The sequence below is a fragment of the Corylus avellana genome, chromosome 7 (assembly GCF_965113065.1).
Source record: "Corylus avellana chromosome 7, dhCorAvel1.hap1.2, whole genome shotgun sequence".
Taxonomy (NCBI): domain Eukaryota; kingdom Viridiplantae; phylum Streptophyta; class Magnoliopsida; order Fagales; family Betulaceae; genus Corylus; species Corylus avellana.
The window spans coordinates 25,852,435-25,866,285 of record NC_142496.1 but is presented as its reverse complement, the minus strand read 5'-3'; the positions used below and the strand labels follow the sequence as shown (position 1 = coordinate 25,866,285).

General features: G+C 37.7%; 1 protein-coding gene across 4 annotated transcripts; it reads right to left on the bottom strand.

Moving 5' to 3' along the window:
* Window positions 1–1,124: 1,124 nt before the first annotated feature.
* SEU (SEUSS transcriptional co-regulator) lies at window positions 1,125–11,887 on the bottom strand. Of its 4 annotated transcripts, XM_059596977.2 has the most exons (11): window positions 11,501–11,886; window positions 10,344–11,417; window positions 9,547–10,259; window positions 9,341–9,460; window positions 9,043–9,091; window positions 8,581–8,795; window positions 8,410–8,478; window positions 5,929–6,026; window positions 4,956–5,049; window positions 3,591–3,660; window positions 1,125–2,268 (listed from the first exon to the last, which is right to left on the bottom strand). In XM_059596977.2, exons 2-11 carry the CDS (start codon window positions 10,609–10,611, stop codon window positions 1,307–1,309), a joined length of 2,658 nt encoding a protein of 885 aa, XP_059452960.2. In that variant the 5' UTR covers window positions 10,612–11,417; window positions 11,501–11,886; the 3' UTR covers window positions 1,125–1,306. The 4 variants fall into 4 exon arrangements, with proteins under 4 accessions (XP_059452960.2, XP_059452957.2, XP_059452959.2 ...); XM_059596974.2 differs by having other exon boundaries at window positions 9,547–11,417; window positions 11,501–11,887; XM_059596976.2 differs by having other exon boundaries at window positions 9,547–11,413; window positions 11,501–11,887.
* Window positions 11,888–13,851: the final 1,964 nt, after the last annotated feature.

The window sequence follows — 13,851 nt, the reverse complement described above, 5'->3', positions numbered from 1 at the left end:
TGATATGCCTTCAATTACTGAGTCTTTCCCATGGGAAATTCCTCATGGATACTCGTGTATTAATTGTAGTTTCTCAAAGCATATACCATGAGTGCTTCAAACATTTTCCTTCATCTCCATCTGTTTAAGAATGCCTTTGATTCCTCACTCCCTAAATCTTCTTTTTTCCAAGCTTCAAACTTAAAATCCTTCTCTAACATAGCAATCAAACCAAATTTATTATTTCTTTTTTCCAAACGAATTGTATATTTTCTCAGCAATCATAACTTAGACCATATATTTCCAACAATTCATGTCACACCTCTGCGCCTCTCTATGGCAAGGAGGAGTGACAAATAGGCGAAGAGGTATGCCAAAGAATAATGCAACTGAAATAAAGGCAAAGAGGCACGGTATAGTGATGCATGTAGTCAAAAGAAAGAGGTATTATAGCTCTGATGTTATTTTAAATTGAGAATGCCTAACTGGGACTTCTATCTAAATTTTAGATAGCAATCTATTTTAATTAATCCAATACAAATGCTATTGGTAGTTATAAGACGCGTTATTTAAATGGACATGCGCAAATCCAACCCCTTCCTCCTACCACCGAAGGAGGGGGACAAGAAAATTAATACACGTAAAGAGATTAAAAACTCTCTCTCTCTCTTTCTCTATATATATACATATATATGATAAAATTACATCAAGTGTAACCTCTTGCAAATTTGAATACCACTAAACAATATCAAACCCACTGTCGGATTATTTCTCCTCATACCAATTACGCTCGTCATATTTGAAGATTATTATCAGAGATGGAAAAATAATCCGTCTATGAAATGTTTTTTTTTTAAAAAAAAAAAAAATTGTTTTCTATATTTTTATAATAAATATAGTAAAAACGAGTTTACAAATAAGATAATAAATAGCATCTAATCGATTTGAAATTCAGCGTGCACAATTAATTAGCATGTGAAAAAATATAATCCAACCGTGGATTTGACAAATTTCTGATTCATAGGAAATTTATTAAGTGGTATATACTATTTACAAAAAGTTGCACTAAATGCAACTTTAACCTCACCTCTATATAGAAAACGTACATTATACCACAGCAACTTTGCCCCTTCAGCCACACAACCAGCCACCAAATTTTCCTTTTTATATATGAATAACAGACTAGTACAAAGTGGGAGCAATGCCCTGTAAAAATTTCAACGTATGCAACCCATCTACACAGGGCCGCAGGCAATTCTGCCATTTCTCATGCTGCACAAGCAGCTACAATCAAGAACAGGAACATCAGTGTGATCAACAGAGCCTTTCATGGGGACGGTTTCCAATCAAACTGAAGATTATTAAAGCTATTAACTGCTCCTAGCCCACTAAGCAGTTGGTTTCCTAAATCCTGTTGTTGATGATTCATACTTTGGTCTCGAGCCATTGACGCCATTCCGACCCTTCCATTCATCATGGAGTTGCTTCCCATTGCTGCTCTGATTCCATTAACCATTTGAGACTGACCAAGTCCACCCATTGTAGCATATCCAGCACCCCCAATACCTGAATTACTGTTTACTGTCCCATTCCCCACCAAGCAGTTGCCACTATTGAGACCTGTGTTGTTGCTTGTCGGCAAAATCCCATTACCATTTTTAATGTCATTCCCCAGGGAACCAACACCAACCATACCACCTGTGACATTAAGGTTGTTGGACATCATCATCTCATGTAAGATTTTCTGGACAGAGCTCTGTGAATCACTTGGATCAGCATCACTGGAAAGAGCTGGCTGTTGCAATGACATATTTGCAGGTGAATTCGAGGTGCTTAGGTGATTGGCAGCCGTTAAGGCACCATGAGACGTTTGTGGGAGATTGTTAGACGAAGAGGGTGTCGGTGATTGGAATGGGGAAGGGTTGGGCTGTGCCTGTGGGATAGTACTAGAGGAACCAGGGGAAGGAATCTGAACAGAACTTCCTCCTCCATAAGGACTGCTTGCATTGTTCATAGAATTTTGCTGTCTGGAGTTCATGGAGTTTTGATGGAGAAGCCCAACAATTGTGCTCGCTGAGGTCGACGTGGATGCTGTGTTCAGAGAATTATTTACATTAGGCACACCATTGCTAACAGCAAGTTGCATAGTGGATGCGTGGACAGAGCTTTGATCGCTGTTTGAGTTCTGAGCCATTGTTTGCTGCTGTTGTAGCTGTTCCTCAGGCTGTTGAGACTGACCGTGAAACCCAGATGAAGTATTTGTCCTCCTAGGAAACTTGGCCAAGCTTTCTGTGAAGAAACAAACAATAAGCTACCCTTTGGCAATAATCCATAGTAGTGTTGTAATACAATTCGCATGCAATAACACATTCAAAAGAACAAGCAAAAATCAGAAGCGCGCACACAAATCTAAGGGCATAGGAATATACCAATACACTTGCATATTGTTTCTAACGGTAACATGAAAAGTTTCACATGTAAATAGATGGAGAGAATAAAAAATATATATATATACAAACAAACAAACAATTTCCATCATAAGACTAAGCAAAATAATTTGGGGTGGAAGGTAGCAGATTATTTATAACGGTAACATGAAAATTTTCACATGTAAATAGATTTGAGAGAATTTATTAAAAAAAAAAAAAAACAAACAAACAAACAATTTCCATCATAAGACTAAGCAAAATACTTTGGGTGGAAGGTAGCAGGCTCTTTATTTGTCAAAATCGGGTCCCCTTTTTTGATAACGAGGAACCCCTCCAAGGCCAGGCTACTTCGTGTATCCACCCCTATCGGGTAAACCCCGGACCCATGTAAAGCGCCCCCACTATACAGATCGGGTAATACTCAAGCTTCGCTGGCGGGCTGGCCCCAAGGAATTATTTGCACCCAAGGAAATTTGAACCTTAGAACTGATGGAATGCCACCAAGACCAAGGCTTTTACCACCTGAGCCAACCCCTTGGGATTATTTCTCGGAATCAAGTCCTTAAATCTTGAAAACTAAGTGTGAGCATCAGGTCTCAAAAATTAAATGATTCAATAGTACCCACTCAAAACCAAACTGCTGGCTTCTGACCATTGGGCAGTTCAGTTTTGTAGATGAGTTACCAACAAGCATCGGGTCAATTATTGGTTTTGGTGTAGGTGACCCAATGAAATCCAATCAGTTTGACAGCCATGTAAATACCCTATTAGATTGACATTTGCAATCAACCATTATTTTATTGGCAGCATAAAATTCGGGTCCACTAACACATTTTCCTCTTCTTTCGGGGGGTGACGGTGAATGTCAAGGCGACTTTAATAAGAAGATTCTGTCATCGTCTTCAATTACACAAACTGATAGGAAATCAATTTCCCGTAATTTCTACGGCAAATCAAGTGTAAAATATTGACTGGCTAGCTATTCACCCCAATAAAATCTCATTAAATAAATTAGTCTGACAGTATCACAACACAACCATGAGCACTGTTAAGAGTCTCCCAGCTCCATTCCTTTGCTCTAACATTCCCAACATGACACTAAGCCTTGGAAGAAATCCATCAATGTGGTATATACATGTAAAGGTAAAAGTTCTAAAGAAAGAAAATTCACGTCAAACTTACCCATAGGTCCCATCCTTGTTTCCCGGCTATAATCAATCAAGTCTTTCATACTATTAACCACTTCGGATATCTGCAAACCAGAGAATGATAGACAAAAACAAAGTGGTCAATATTGCACACAATTTTCATTAACTTGGTTCATTAGCGTGTATCCTAGAGGAAAGCCAGAATTTATCTGACATATGATCTAGTTCTAATCTTTACCAAAAAACACACTGAAAAGAAAAGGAAGAATAAAATAAAAGTGAAAGAAGAAAGTAGTTGCTACTGGTTGTAATCCAATTAACAGAGAGACATTGGAGGTACATGCATTCCATGCTGGGACCATGACTGTAACATCAATCTATAATCATGAAACTTATAACAAAGACTCAAAGCTCAAATATAACGACTGTAAATCTCCAAGCATTTCAAAGATTTATACATTTCAAGCATTGCATGGAAGTTATGCTGTTTTGTACCAAATAAAGACATTGTAATAAACCAACAGTTCATACCTACAGAAACTTCTAAATTTATCCTTCAAAAATCCACAAATGAGCATTTTAATTAGAGGAGCATATCATTGTGGTCAAAAGACAAATAGAAAAGCTCTAAAAATAAAGGACAAGTGCTAGGTAATAGGGTTTTTGAGAGAGGTGGAAACGCTGGAAGCAATACAAATTCCCACAAGCACATAGAATAGATAGAAAAGATTATGGCACTGTGTTTGAACTGCTAGATTAAATGAGACTCGATTTAATCAAGTTAGTAGAAAGAAAATAATGTCAAGCTCAATCAATGGAGAGAAACGTCAAGTACAACTCATGATGCAGTTGATCCTAAAGAAAAGACATATTCAACCTAACACTAGAATGGAATCTATTCAAAATAGATCTGGTAGAGGAGAAAGGAAGTATTGGCAATGTGTCAAACAAAGAATCTTCTGGCAAAATCAAATTTAAAACAGCAATTTTTATCCAGGAAGGCAATGGAGGAAGGAAGATTTCACTACAAGAATTAAAAATTACACTGGGAAGAAGATAATATCACATGCCAATGGAGAATTCCAAATTGGAGATAAGACTGGTGGGCAAGGATATGTATCAGGAAAATGAATATTATCCTACATCATAGAAAGTACCCTGCCCATACTCTAAATACAGCAGTACTCAAAGCGAAAAAGATATGCTGTTCCTGAACAGAAGTTGAAGTGACTTCAAGCATATATCTCTAACTCCTAAATCGCATTTTTTTCTTTTTTGTATGGGAAAGATGCTCTGCAGCTCTTAAATGCAGAAAATACACAGAGCATTCAACTTTTAATACTTAAAAGGAATAACACTGAATAATGCTAAATAGCACATCAAGAAAAATAAGCATTACCTGAAGGCATCGAACATATCTCTTTGTATATCCTAAATCATTTACCAATGGCACTTCCAAGGCTTTTGCTAATTGTCGAGCCGACGCTACAAACCTAAAGATAAATGCACACAAAAAGAATCAATGAAAGGTCAAAAGGAAATACAATGCAGATGAAGGCCAAGGCAAGTCAATCACAAATCACCATGTCACTGCAACAATTCAAACGTAGATATACCCACAATCATCTGAGCAGTAACTATCAAATAGACATACAGCAGATATGGGGGAAAAAGAACATACATCCAACCCCTAAACAGTAAGAGGGGGCAGAGTGACCCAGATTTATATACAACAAAAGCACCAACCAGTTGCAACAAATATATTACAATAGCAGCTTTGTGTAAAGAATAATTTGAGATAGAAACTATATGTCATAAATGAAGCAAATTTGAGAATCAAATGTCCTGTCTTTTACAGATACTCTGCAAAGTTCAGAAGAAACAAGCTTAGAAGCTAACATCTACATGCTGCGAAACTTCATAATTTACTTGTGCAATCTAAACCCCATGAAAACCATGGATGCATGTGTTATGCATCAATAGAAACTGTATAAGGCAAATTCTTTCTGTAGAGACCACCACGGTTCAAGTAAATAACGATGACAACAACTTCATCTTTTTTATCTCAACACGCATGAGTGAACAGAGAACAAGTGAAGAAAAGAAATACATCAGTATGTATATATATATATATATATATATATATAGAGAGAGAGAGAGAGAGAGAGAGAGAGAACTAAGCGATAAACATTTAGATGCCCTCTAGATATTCTAACATTCTAAACAATTTAAGAAGGGGCCAATATGTCCTCTTTTCTTTTTGAAAAGGAACTAATCAAACTGCCAAATTACAGTTCTGAACAAAAATAAAGCACGACTCAAAAGCTCAGAGATAGTAAACAAACAAGGAAACATATTAATTAAGGACTCACATATTACAATTATTTTGCAACTCTGGAACAGACAAATTGGATGAGGCATTTTGAGTAGCAGCCTGGTATTTTTGAGCCGCAGCTCCAAGCTGACTAACCTGTGCAGCACAAATAACAACCGTAAAAAACGAGAAATATCTTATAGTGACAAATATACTTAAATGTTCCCATATACATTATGGCATCCAATGAATTTACTTTTGACATCAATATTAGAGCAATGAGAAATTTGACAATGAAGGCCTTCTTTGGACATCCCAGGGAAAAGTAACTGGGCAATGGAATGTTAGAAGATACAAACTCCAGTAATGGTATGTTTGAAAACCAACCCACCAAGGTACAGTGCACATAGAATCCAAAAATAATATAAATCCAATGAATATCATTTCAATCAATGCAGAACAAGTATCCAGCAGTTTAGACATTCAGTATGACTAGATCTATAAATATCAATCGGAAAAATGAAATTTAAAAAAATAATAATAAATAAAAAAAATAAAAAAACAGTGCAATCTTGAAGAAAAAGAAAAGAAACAAGACAAGATTATTGAAACTTTCCTCTCCAAGTAATTTGTTAAACAAAAATCCTGCTAGGAAATTATTCTTTTTGCATACACAGGAAGGAAATATACAAAAGAGACACCTAATTAGAGTGAAGAAAAGAAATACAAATCAAAAATTCTGAAAAGTTAGCAGCAAGAACAATTGAAAGCAATCATCCACCCATAGAGAGTTTTGAACATTATAATTTTTAACTCTACTACCTTCTCTTACAATTTTTAATGCAAATACACCACATCAAGCATGGGAGAACCATCCTCCATACTTCTATAATGAGATGGCTACCAAAAATGGCTTCTCCAACTAGCCAATAACTCCACCACCTGTTGGGACATACCCATTCTATCCCAAAAAGGGGAAAATTGAGACCCACAAAATTCTAGCTACTTCGCAATGCACGTCCCTCCATTCAGTCCATAACAGAATATGATCAATGAATTCCCCACTTTTCTTGCATATGCAACACCAATCCATCACTATGACATTCCTTAGGTTATCCAAAGTCAAGATCTTCCCTATCGTTGTTGTCTAAACAAAGAAAGCCACTCTTGATGGGGCCTTGTTTCTCCAAATCGCATGATAAAAAGATCTAACATTGAATGTCCGCCTTTTGGAAGGGGTCCAACAAATTCTATCCTCACCACCTCATTGCAAACTGATATACAAGAGATTAAAGAACGAAGTGACCATCTCCACCTCCCAATCATGCGCATATCTGATAAAAGTGATATTCCACTATAAGGTATCATTGGAAAATAGTAAACGGTCTACCATTGAGGCCTCCTTATACCGAGCAATACCAAACAACACCAGAAAAGCTTCCTTCAAGGTATGATCTCCACACCTGGCATCATAGCAAAACCTAATCTTAAACCCATCTCTTACCTCGAATCTCACATTTAGAGAAATCCCCCTACCCCCTCCTAATGTTTTCCCACACCCCCACCCCATAAGATCTGAACACCGCTAGGATACCCTTTTTTTTTTTTTTTAATAAGTAATGAAAAACTTTATTGAAAGCGTAAAGCACCCCTAAGTATACAAGCCCATATGCACAGGGAGCTCCCATAAGCCCAAAACCCAAAAACCAGCTAATAACCCCACAACCCAACCCACCTAAAAAGCCTACAACTGGGAGATTTAACTATGTAGATCTGCAAGTGTTCTGCTAAAGCCTTGATAAATTAAGAGTCAAGATTTCTGGAGGAATGTAATAGGATTTGCAGCGATTCCACATTTAATCCAATTCGGTCTCACCATTTACAGATATGATTAAATAGGTCTTTTCAGCTACCTTCATCTTGCATTAGAGGCACAAAGTTAACAAGACTGCCAAACTAAAATGGAGTTACAGCAAACATTGGGAACATAACCAGCTGAGATATAATGAACATGAACGGTTTAATTTGTCCAAATCATACACAATAAACTCAATCCAAATGATGCAGAAAGACAAATTAAATTGAGGTCACTCTTATGTATTATACCATGGGATGATTACAGATCCATCATACATAAATGGTAACAACACAAAGAAAAAACATAAAAATTAACACATTTAAGCTTAACGGATCACATTTGTGTTCTCCTCAAGGAAGTCTAGTACAAAAGGATCAGTACAACAAGCACACTAGTATTAAGACAATGGTTATAAATTATTTATAACTCATTCTACAAATACTCTTTTTTTCTAAGCGTACAAATACAAATACCTTATTTGCATGAAAATAAATGGCACCTTATCATACTCAAAAAACAAAAAAACTTTACAAATGATAAACCCAATCAGCCAGTTAGCCAGTTAGCTTGGTTCCCCTAACCATGGGGCGAGAAGGGGGGCGTTGACAAGATTTTTTGCAGGAATCAACAATAAACGGAGGAGCTTTTCTTGTTATAAGATGAAATGTTTTCATTATTTACCTGAGGTATCAACAATCTTCGAGGGATGAGCTCTTCATGGCGCCGAGCACAAAATTCCCAAGAGCATATCTGGTATAACAAATGAACAAAGACGATAGAATGTCAACGAAAGATCCCTAAGGAATATATAAGATGTTAGAAGTAAAGAAGCCATTTTCTTTTGTGCATAACCTTTAAGTCCGGAGAGAAAACGATCCGAAGTTGACCGTCACGAACAACACGAAGTTGCTCAAAAACACTTTCCTGTATTGCTTTTGCATAGTCCAGAACAATTTGACCAGATGAATTATGATATTCACGGGGCATATCAACATAGAGAAGTTCTTCCAAAGTACCACTTTCATACTTGATTTTGAAAAGTCTGGGTAGAACCTCGACGGTTGCTTCTGGAAGTGCAGTAAACAGAATTCAGATGCCAGTTAGACATAGTTACTCCATTCATACAACATATACAAATGCAAACTACCCTGACAAAAAAACAATCCACACAGCAAAAAAGCAAAGATGCTATTGAACCAACAGCATGATAGAGATATTTAAGGAGGACAGGAATTTAGAGCAGCAGTGAGCAAAAAGGACTACAACAAGATGCAGTGAACAATAAAAATTGGTAAATAACTAACAGTGACATACCGAAACCACGGCCAGGCTTACGATTGCATATTTCACAGTGCCACACATCCTGCAAAATCCGCAAGATTGATCATTATCATGTGCACTAGTGCTTGGGATTAATAAGCATCCTAATTAGGACGTATGCACAGAGATCTTAGTGCTACTAACATTTCGAGAACATAGATTGAAATGATTATTTACATCAAGAGGAGGTTGTTAAATATCACTGGTATACAAATAAATACATGATACCACTAAGATGAGCTTAAGCAGATTTGGATGTCCCTAACAATAATTAAATGTCATTAGCAGCAACCTGAGGAAAAACTCCAGTTGTTTGGCGGCCACTTCCATACATAGAAACACACCACTTCTTTCTGGCATTGGGAGCAAAGTACTCAGCAACAAATTTCCTCCAGAATTCAATATTGTTGTCCTACATCAAAATTATGCATTATTACAAATCATAACAGCCACACCACATATGCATACAAAAAGCTATCAATGGTAAGAAAATCTTACTTCAGGTCTGTGTTGTTGCTGATACATGTAATGTGTGAGACGCCGGGCACATGTCCCAGGTTCATAGGCTGATTTTACAGGAGGCCTCAAAGGCAAATTCTGCTGTGAAAACTGCTGCGGCAATTGTGACCGCTGCTGAGGCATAGCCTTCAAGAGTTGCTGTTGCTGGTGTTGCTGGTGTTGCTGCTGTAGTTGCAAGAATCTTTGTTGATGCAAAAGGTTCATATGGGCAGCAGCAGCCTGAGAGGACTGCCTTGACATGTGGAGGAATTGTTGTTGTTGTTGTTGCTGCTGCTGTTGCTGCTGTTGATGCAGAAATAATGATTGATCAGAATTTTGGGGTTCCATTTTTACTGACACAAGACTTCTCATCGTTTGTGGTTCCAGCTTCACTTGACCAAGACTTCTCAATGACTGCAACTGCTGCTGTTGCTGTTGCTGCTGTCCATGCTGATCATTTGTCACTTGGGGTTCCAACTTTACAGGTCCAACACCACCTAAGCCTCCTCGAATTGGTTGAAATTGCTGTTGCTGCTGCTGCTGGGTGCTGTGAGGAGCAGAGAACTGTTGCATTGGCTGCTGACCATGTTGGAAATTCTGGGATTCAAGTTGCTGGGACTGCTGTTGATCTGATATTAGCTGGTTACCAGAAGGGTTCGAGAATTGCTGACCCTGACCTTGACCGGATGAACCAGGGTTCACCATGTTCGAAGCTACAAATGAAGATGAAGGAGTATTAAAACCCATATCATTGCCAACATTAGAAAGTGGATCTGACTCAGCCCCAGTATCAATACCTCCACGCTGGCTACTCCCAGGACCAGAAAGTCCAGAATTTGGAGCTCCATTTCCGAATGACTGATTAAGAAGAGAGGAAACATTGGGCACGTTTCCAAGCATATTCATGCTATTAAACTGAGTACGAGGCGACATAAGCGAAGGAAAAGCCGTCTGGGAAGGCATGGGACTCCCTTGAGCTCCCAACATTCCAGAATTAGATCGCAAGAGTGAAGGTGTAACGGACTGGGCGCCACCGATTGGAGTGGGTGGCCCCGAAGGTACCATCTTTCCAAAAGCACAATCTACAAACACTCACAGAAGTACTACAACTATCTAAAACAACAAGAATTTAACAAACTACAGTTACACAATAAGACGTGAAAAACCAGACAAATAGCTCAATCCAGATAGCACTTCAACCCCACATCCAAGGCCACAGGCCTGAAAGCCCTTATTGTGCACCAATAGAAATGGACAAGCTTGGTGCCTGTGCATATCGTGTTGACTTCTTCCAAAGGCAAGCCAAATACCGATATAAGCCAAAACGAAGAAACTGTCATCAATTCTGAACATTCTAGAATTGTAGTGTCTCTGCAAAACCGCCAATCTCCGAGCCGCTTCCGCATGAATCTCTGTATATTATGCGAATATTTAGATCTACTATAGCTTCGACCATTGTACAAGAAACCAAGAAAATGACAATCAGAAATTTACTCCCAAACCCAGATTCCAAATCTCAAATTGCTCACACTATCAGCCAACAGCTGCAATCAAACCCCAAAACAAACTCACATCACCAATATTCACAAGCCCGCAAAAAGTTCTAACAAAAGTGAACCAAACCCATAACTCGTTTCCAACACCCCGAGCTCAAGTTTCCAACTCAAACCCCCCCAAAACAATCCCAAAAAGCACGAAAACGAAGGTTTATCAAACTAGAACACAAAAACTCCTAAATAATCAAAACCAGAGAGCTAAACAAATGCAAACAACAACAACTAAACCCTCATCGATCGAACCCAAGACTCCAAGAATCAACGATCCAGAGCTCCCAATGAGCAGAACACACTCCAAGAACTCACAGCAACTACCTGATTAACAAAATTCAGGAAAAAAAGAAAACAATAAAGCAAAAGGCGAAAGAGTCGGAGTCAAAGACTAGCAAAAGACTCACCGAAGTTGGAATTTGAACAGCGCACAAAGTCTTCAAGACCCACTCACACACAAAATCCCGAAACCACACCAAATTCGGACTCTTCCTTCTTTCACACGCGCATATACGGATATTTCTTCGATTACTTTGGCTTCAAATTGCAGTGCCGAGAAAAAAACGAGTTCAAAGCTTTTTCTCTAGGGTTTCATCTCAGTCTCTTCTGCTCAGTACAAAGCCCTGTTCCTCGCTGTACTCTTCTAGAGAGAGAAAGAAAGTTTTAGAGCGAGAAAGAGAGTGTGTGTCTGTGTGCCTGCGTGCCTGTCCTTGCGGACGTCAAAATTGTATTCGATCCGATTGAATTTTTCTTCATTCTCTCTCTCTCTCTCTTTCTCACTGTGACGAACCAAGTCAAATGCTATTCTTCTCCTCCGCTTATGTGCATATGCATATAAATATCATCACTATCATCATCATCATCATCGACTCATCGTCATCTATCATCATACATGATGTTACGGTGTAGTGTTGGAGTTTCTTGTGTGCGCGTGCTCTGACCCTATCATGGTACTTGATAGCTTCAGCTCTTGCCATCTGTACTTAGCTTCAGCTCCTTTGTGCTACTACAAATTTTAGCTTCGTAATTTTTTTCCTGAATAATTTATTAATTTGGTAATTTACCATCCGATTCATCTCGTTAAATGGCTATAAGAATAGAATAGAATATTCTGTTTGAATAGGGTTACAGGTTTTTTTGGTTCATTAGGAATAAAATTGATTCATATAAGCGTACTATAATGTAAAGGATAAATACTCTCACAAGATAATCTCCAGTCTTATTGACTCAAGATAACAAGCTATATTTTAGATTATGATAAATTACATATTTGAAACTGTATAGATAGATTACATTATCTCTTATCTCAAAGAAAGTTAATACATTTGAATTGTAACTATGCTAGATTCAAGAAATGTGGAAAATATTCAAATTCTCTGACTTTAGATGGTATCAAAGCAATCAAAAGACTAACATCAATTTTTTTCTCTTTCCGCAATTTGTTTTTCCTACGTAAGTTTTTCTCTCACATCATACTTCTACACGAACCCACCCTTCTCCATAGAAAAAATTTATGGTCACCTATTAAGCTGCGTTTTGAACAAACTCAACCAGCCATGGATGTCTCAAATGTAGTAGTGCATCTTGCCTCCTTAAATTCACCTCACCGTGGTGGTCGTAGCAACCATGGAGGCTACTACAATTTCGACCGTGGCTACTCCTTCAACCATGGAGGCTACTATAGCCGTGGCCGTGGCTCCTACAACCGTGGATCCTCTTCCATACATTCTCTTTGCCAAATCTGTAATCGTCTGGGTCATGTTACAATCGATTGCTACCAACTCTATGAAGAGCATACCACTACCCGATAGCCTCATTCTCTCATGCAAGCTAACTTCTCCACTCCATCAGGCGGCTTTGATCAAAACTGGTATCCCGATTCCAGCGCCACACAACACCTCACATCCGATTTCCAAAATCTCAACCACCGCTCCATCAACTACATCAGATCTGACCTAGTCCAAATGGGTAACGGTAGTGGTTTAACCATTCAAAACACGGATGACACCCTTTTATTCTTTCCTAATACATTTTTCCTATTGCACAATGTTTTACATGTTCCTTCCATCACAAAAAATTTACTTTCTTTTCATAAATTCACTCTTAAAAATCAATACTTTCATTGAGTTTCATTAGAATAAATTACATATTTGAAACTGTATAGATAGATTACATTAATTATCTCTTATCTCAAAGAAAGTTTATATATTTGAATTGTAACGCTTCAGATTATAAATAAATATCATCAGCTTATCTTGGATTAAAGAAAGGTGAAAAATATTCGAATTAATTAAAAAACAAAAAAATATATATACAAAAGATTCTCAGATAATGATGTAACGATGTCCTTCATATGCTAAATGCACTGGATGACTCGTCTTGTATGTGTTTGACACAAGAATTTCCAAAGCAACATAATTTTCTACATTTATATCAAATTTTATTTTATTTTATTTTCTATGCAAATATCAAAGTCCATTTGATTATTCAAAAAAACCGTACCATCAGAGGATTCGTTTTCTCAAAATTTCAAATAGATGATCGAATCCTACTTCGAATGATCTATTCAAATTAGTAATACTCGTAATTGGTGACCCAGCACAAAAGTGGTTATGCTGGTCATAAATAGAACTCAAATTCAGTATACAAAGTAACATCTCATCAACTAGGGCATAAGATCAAGTCTATATAAACTGGTATGCACGTGCCAAAAAATTTCATTTTTCATTTTCAATCAACGCTTAACTAGTGGCAATGT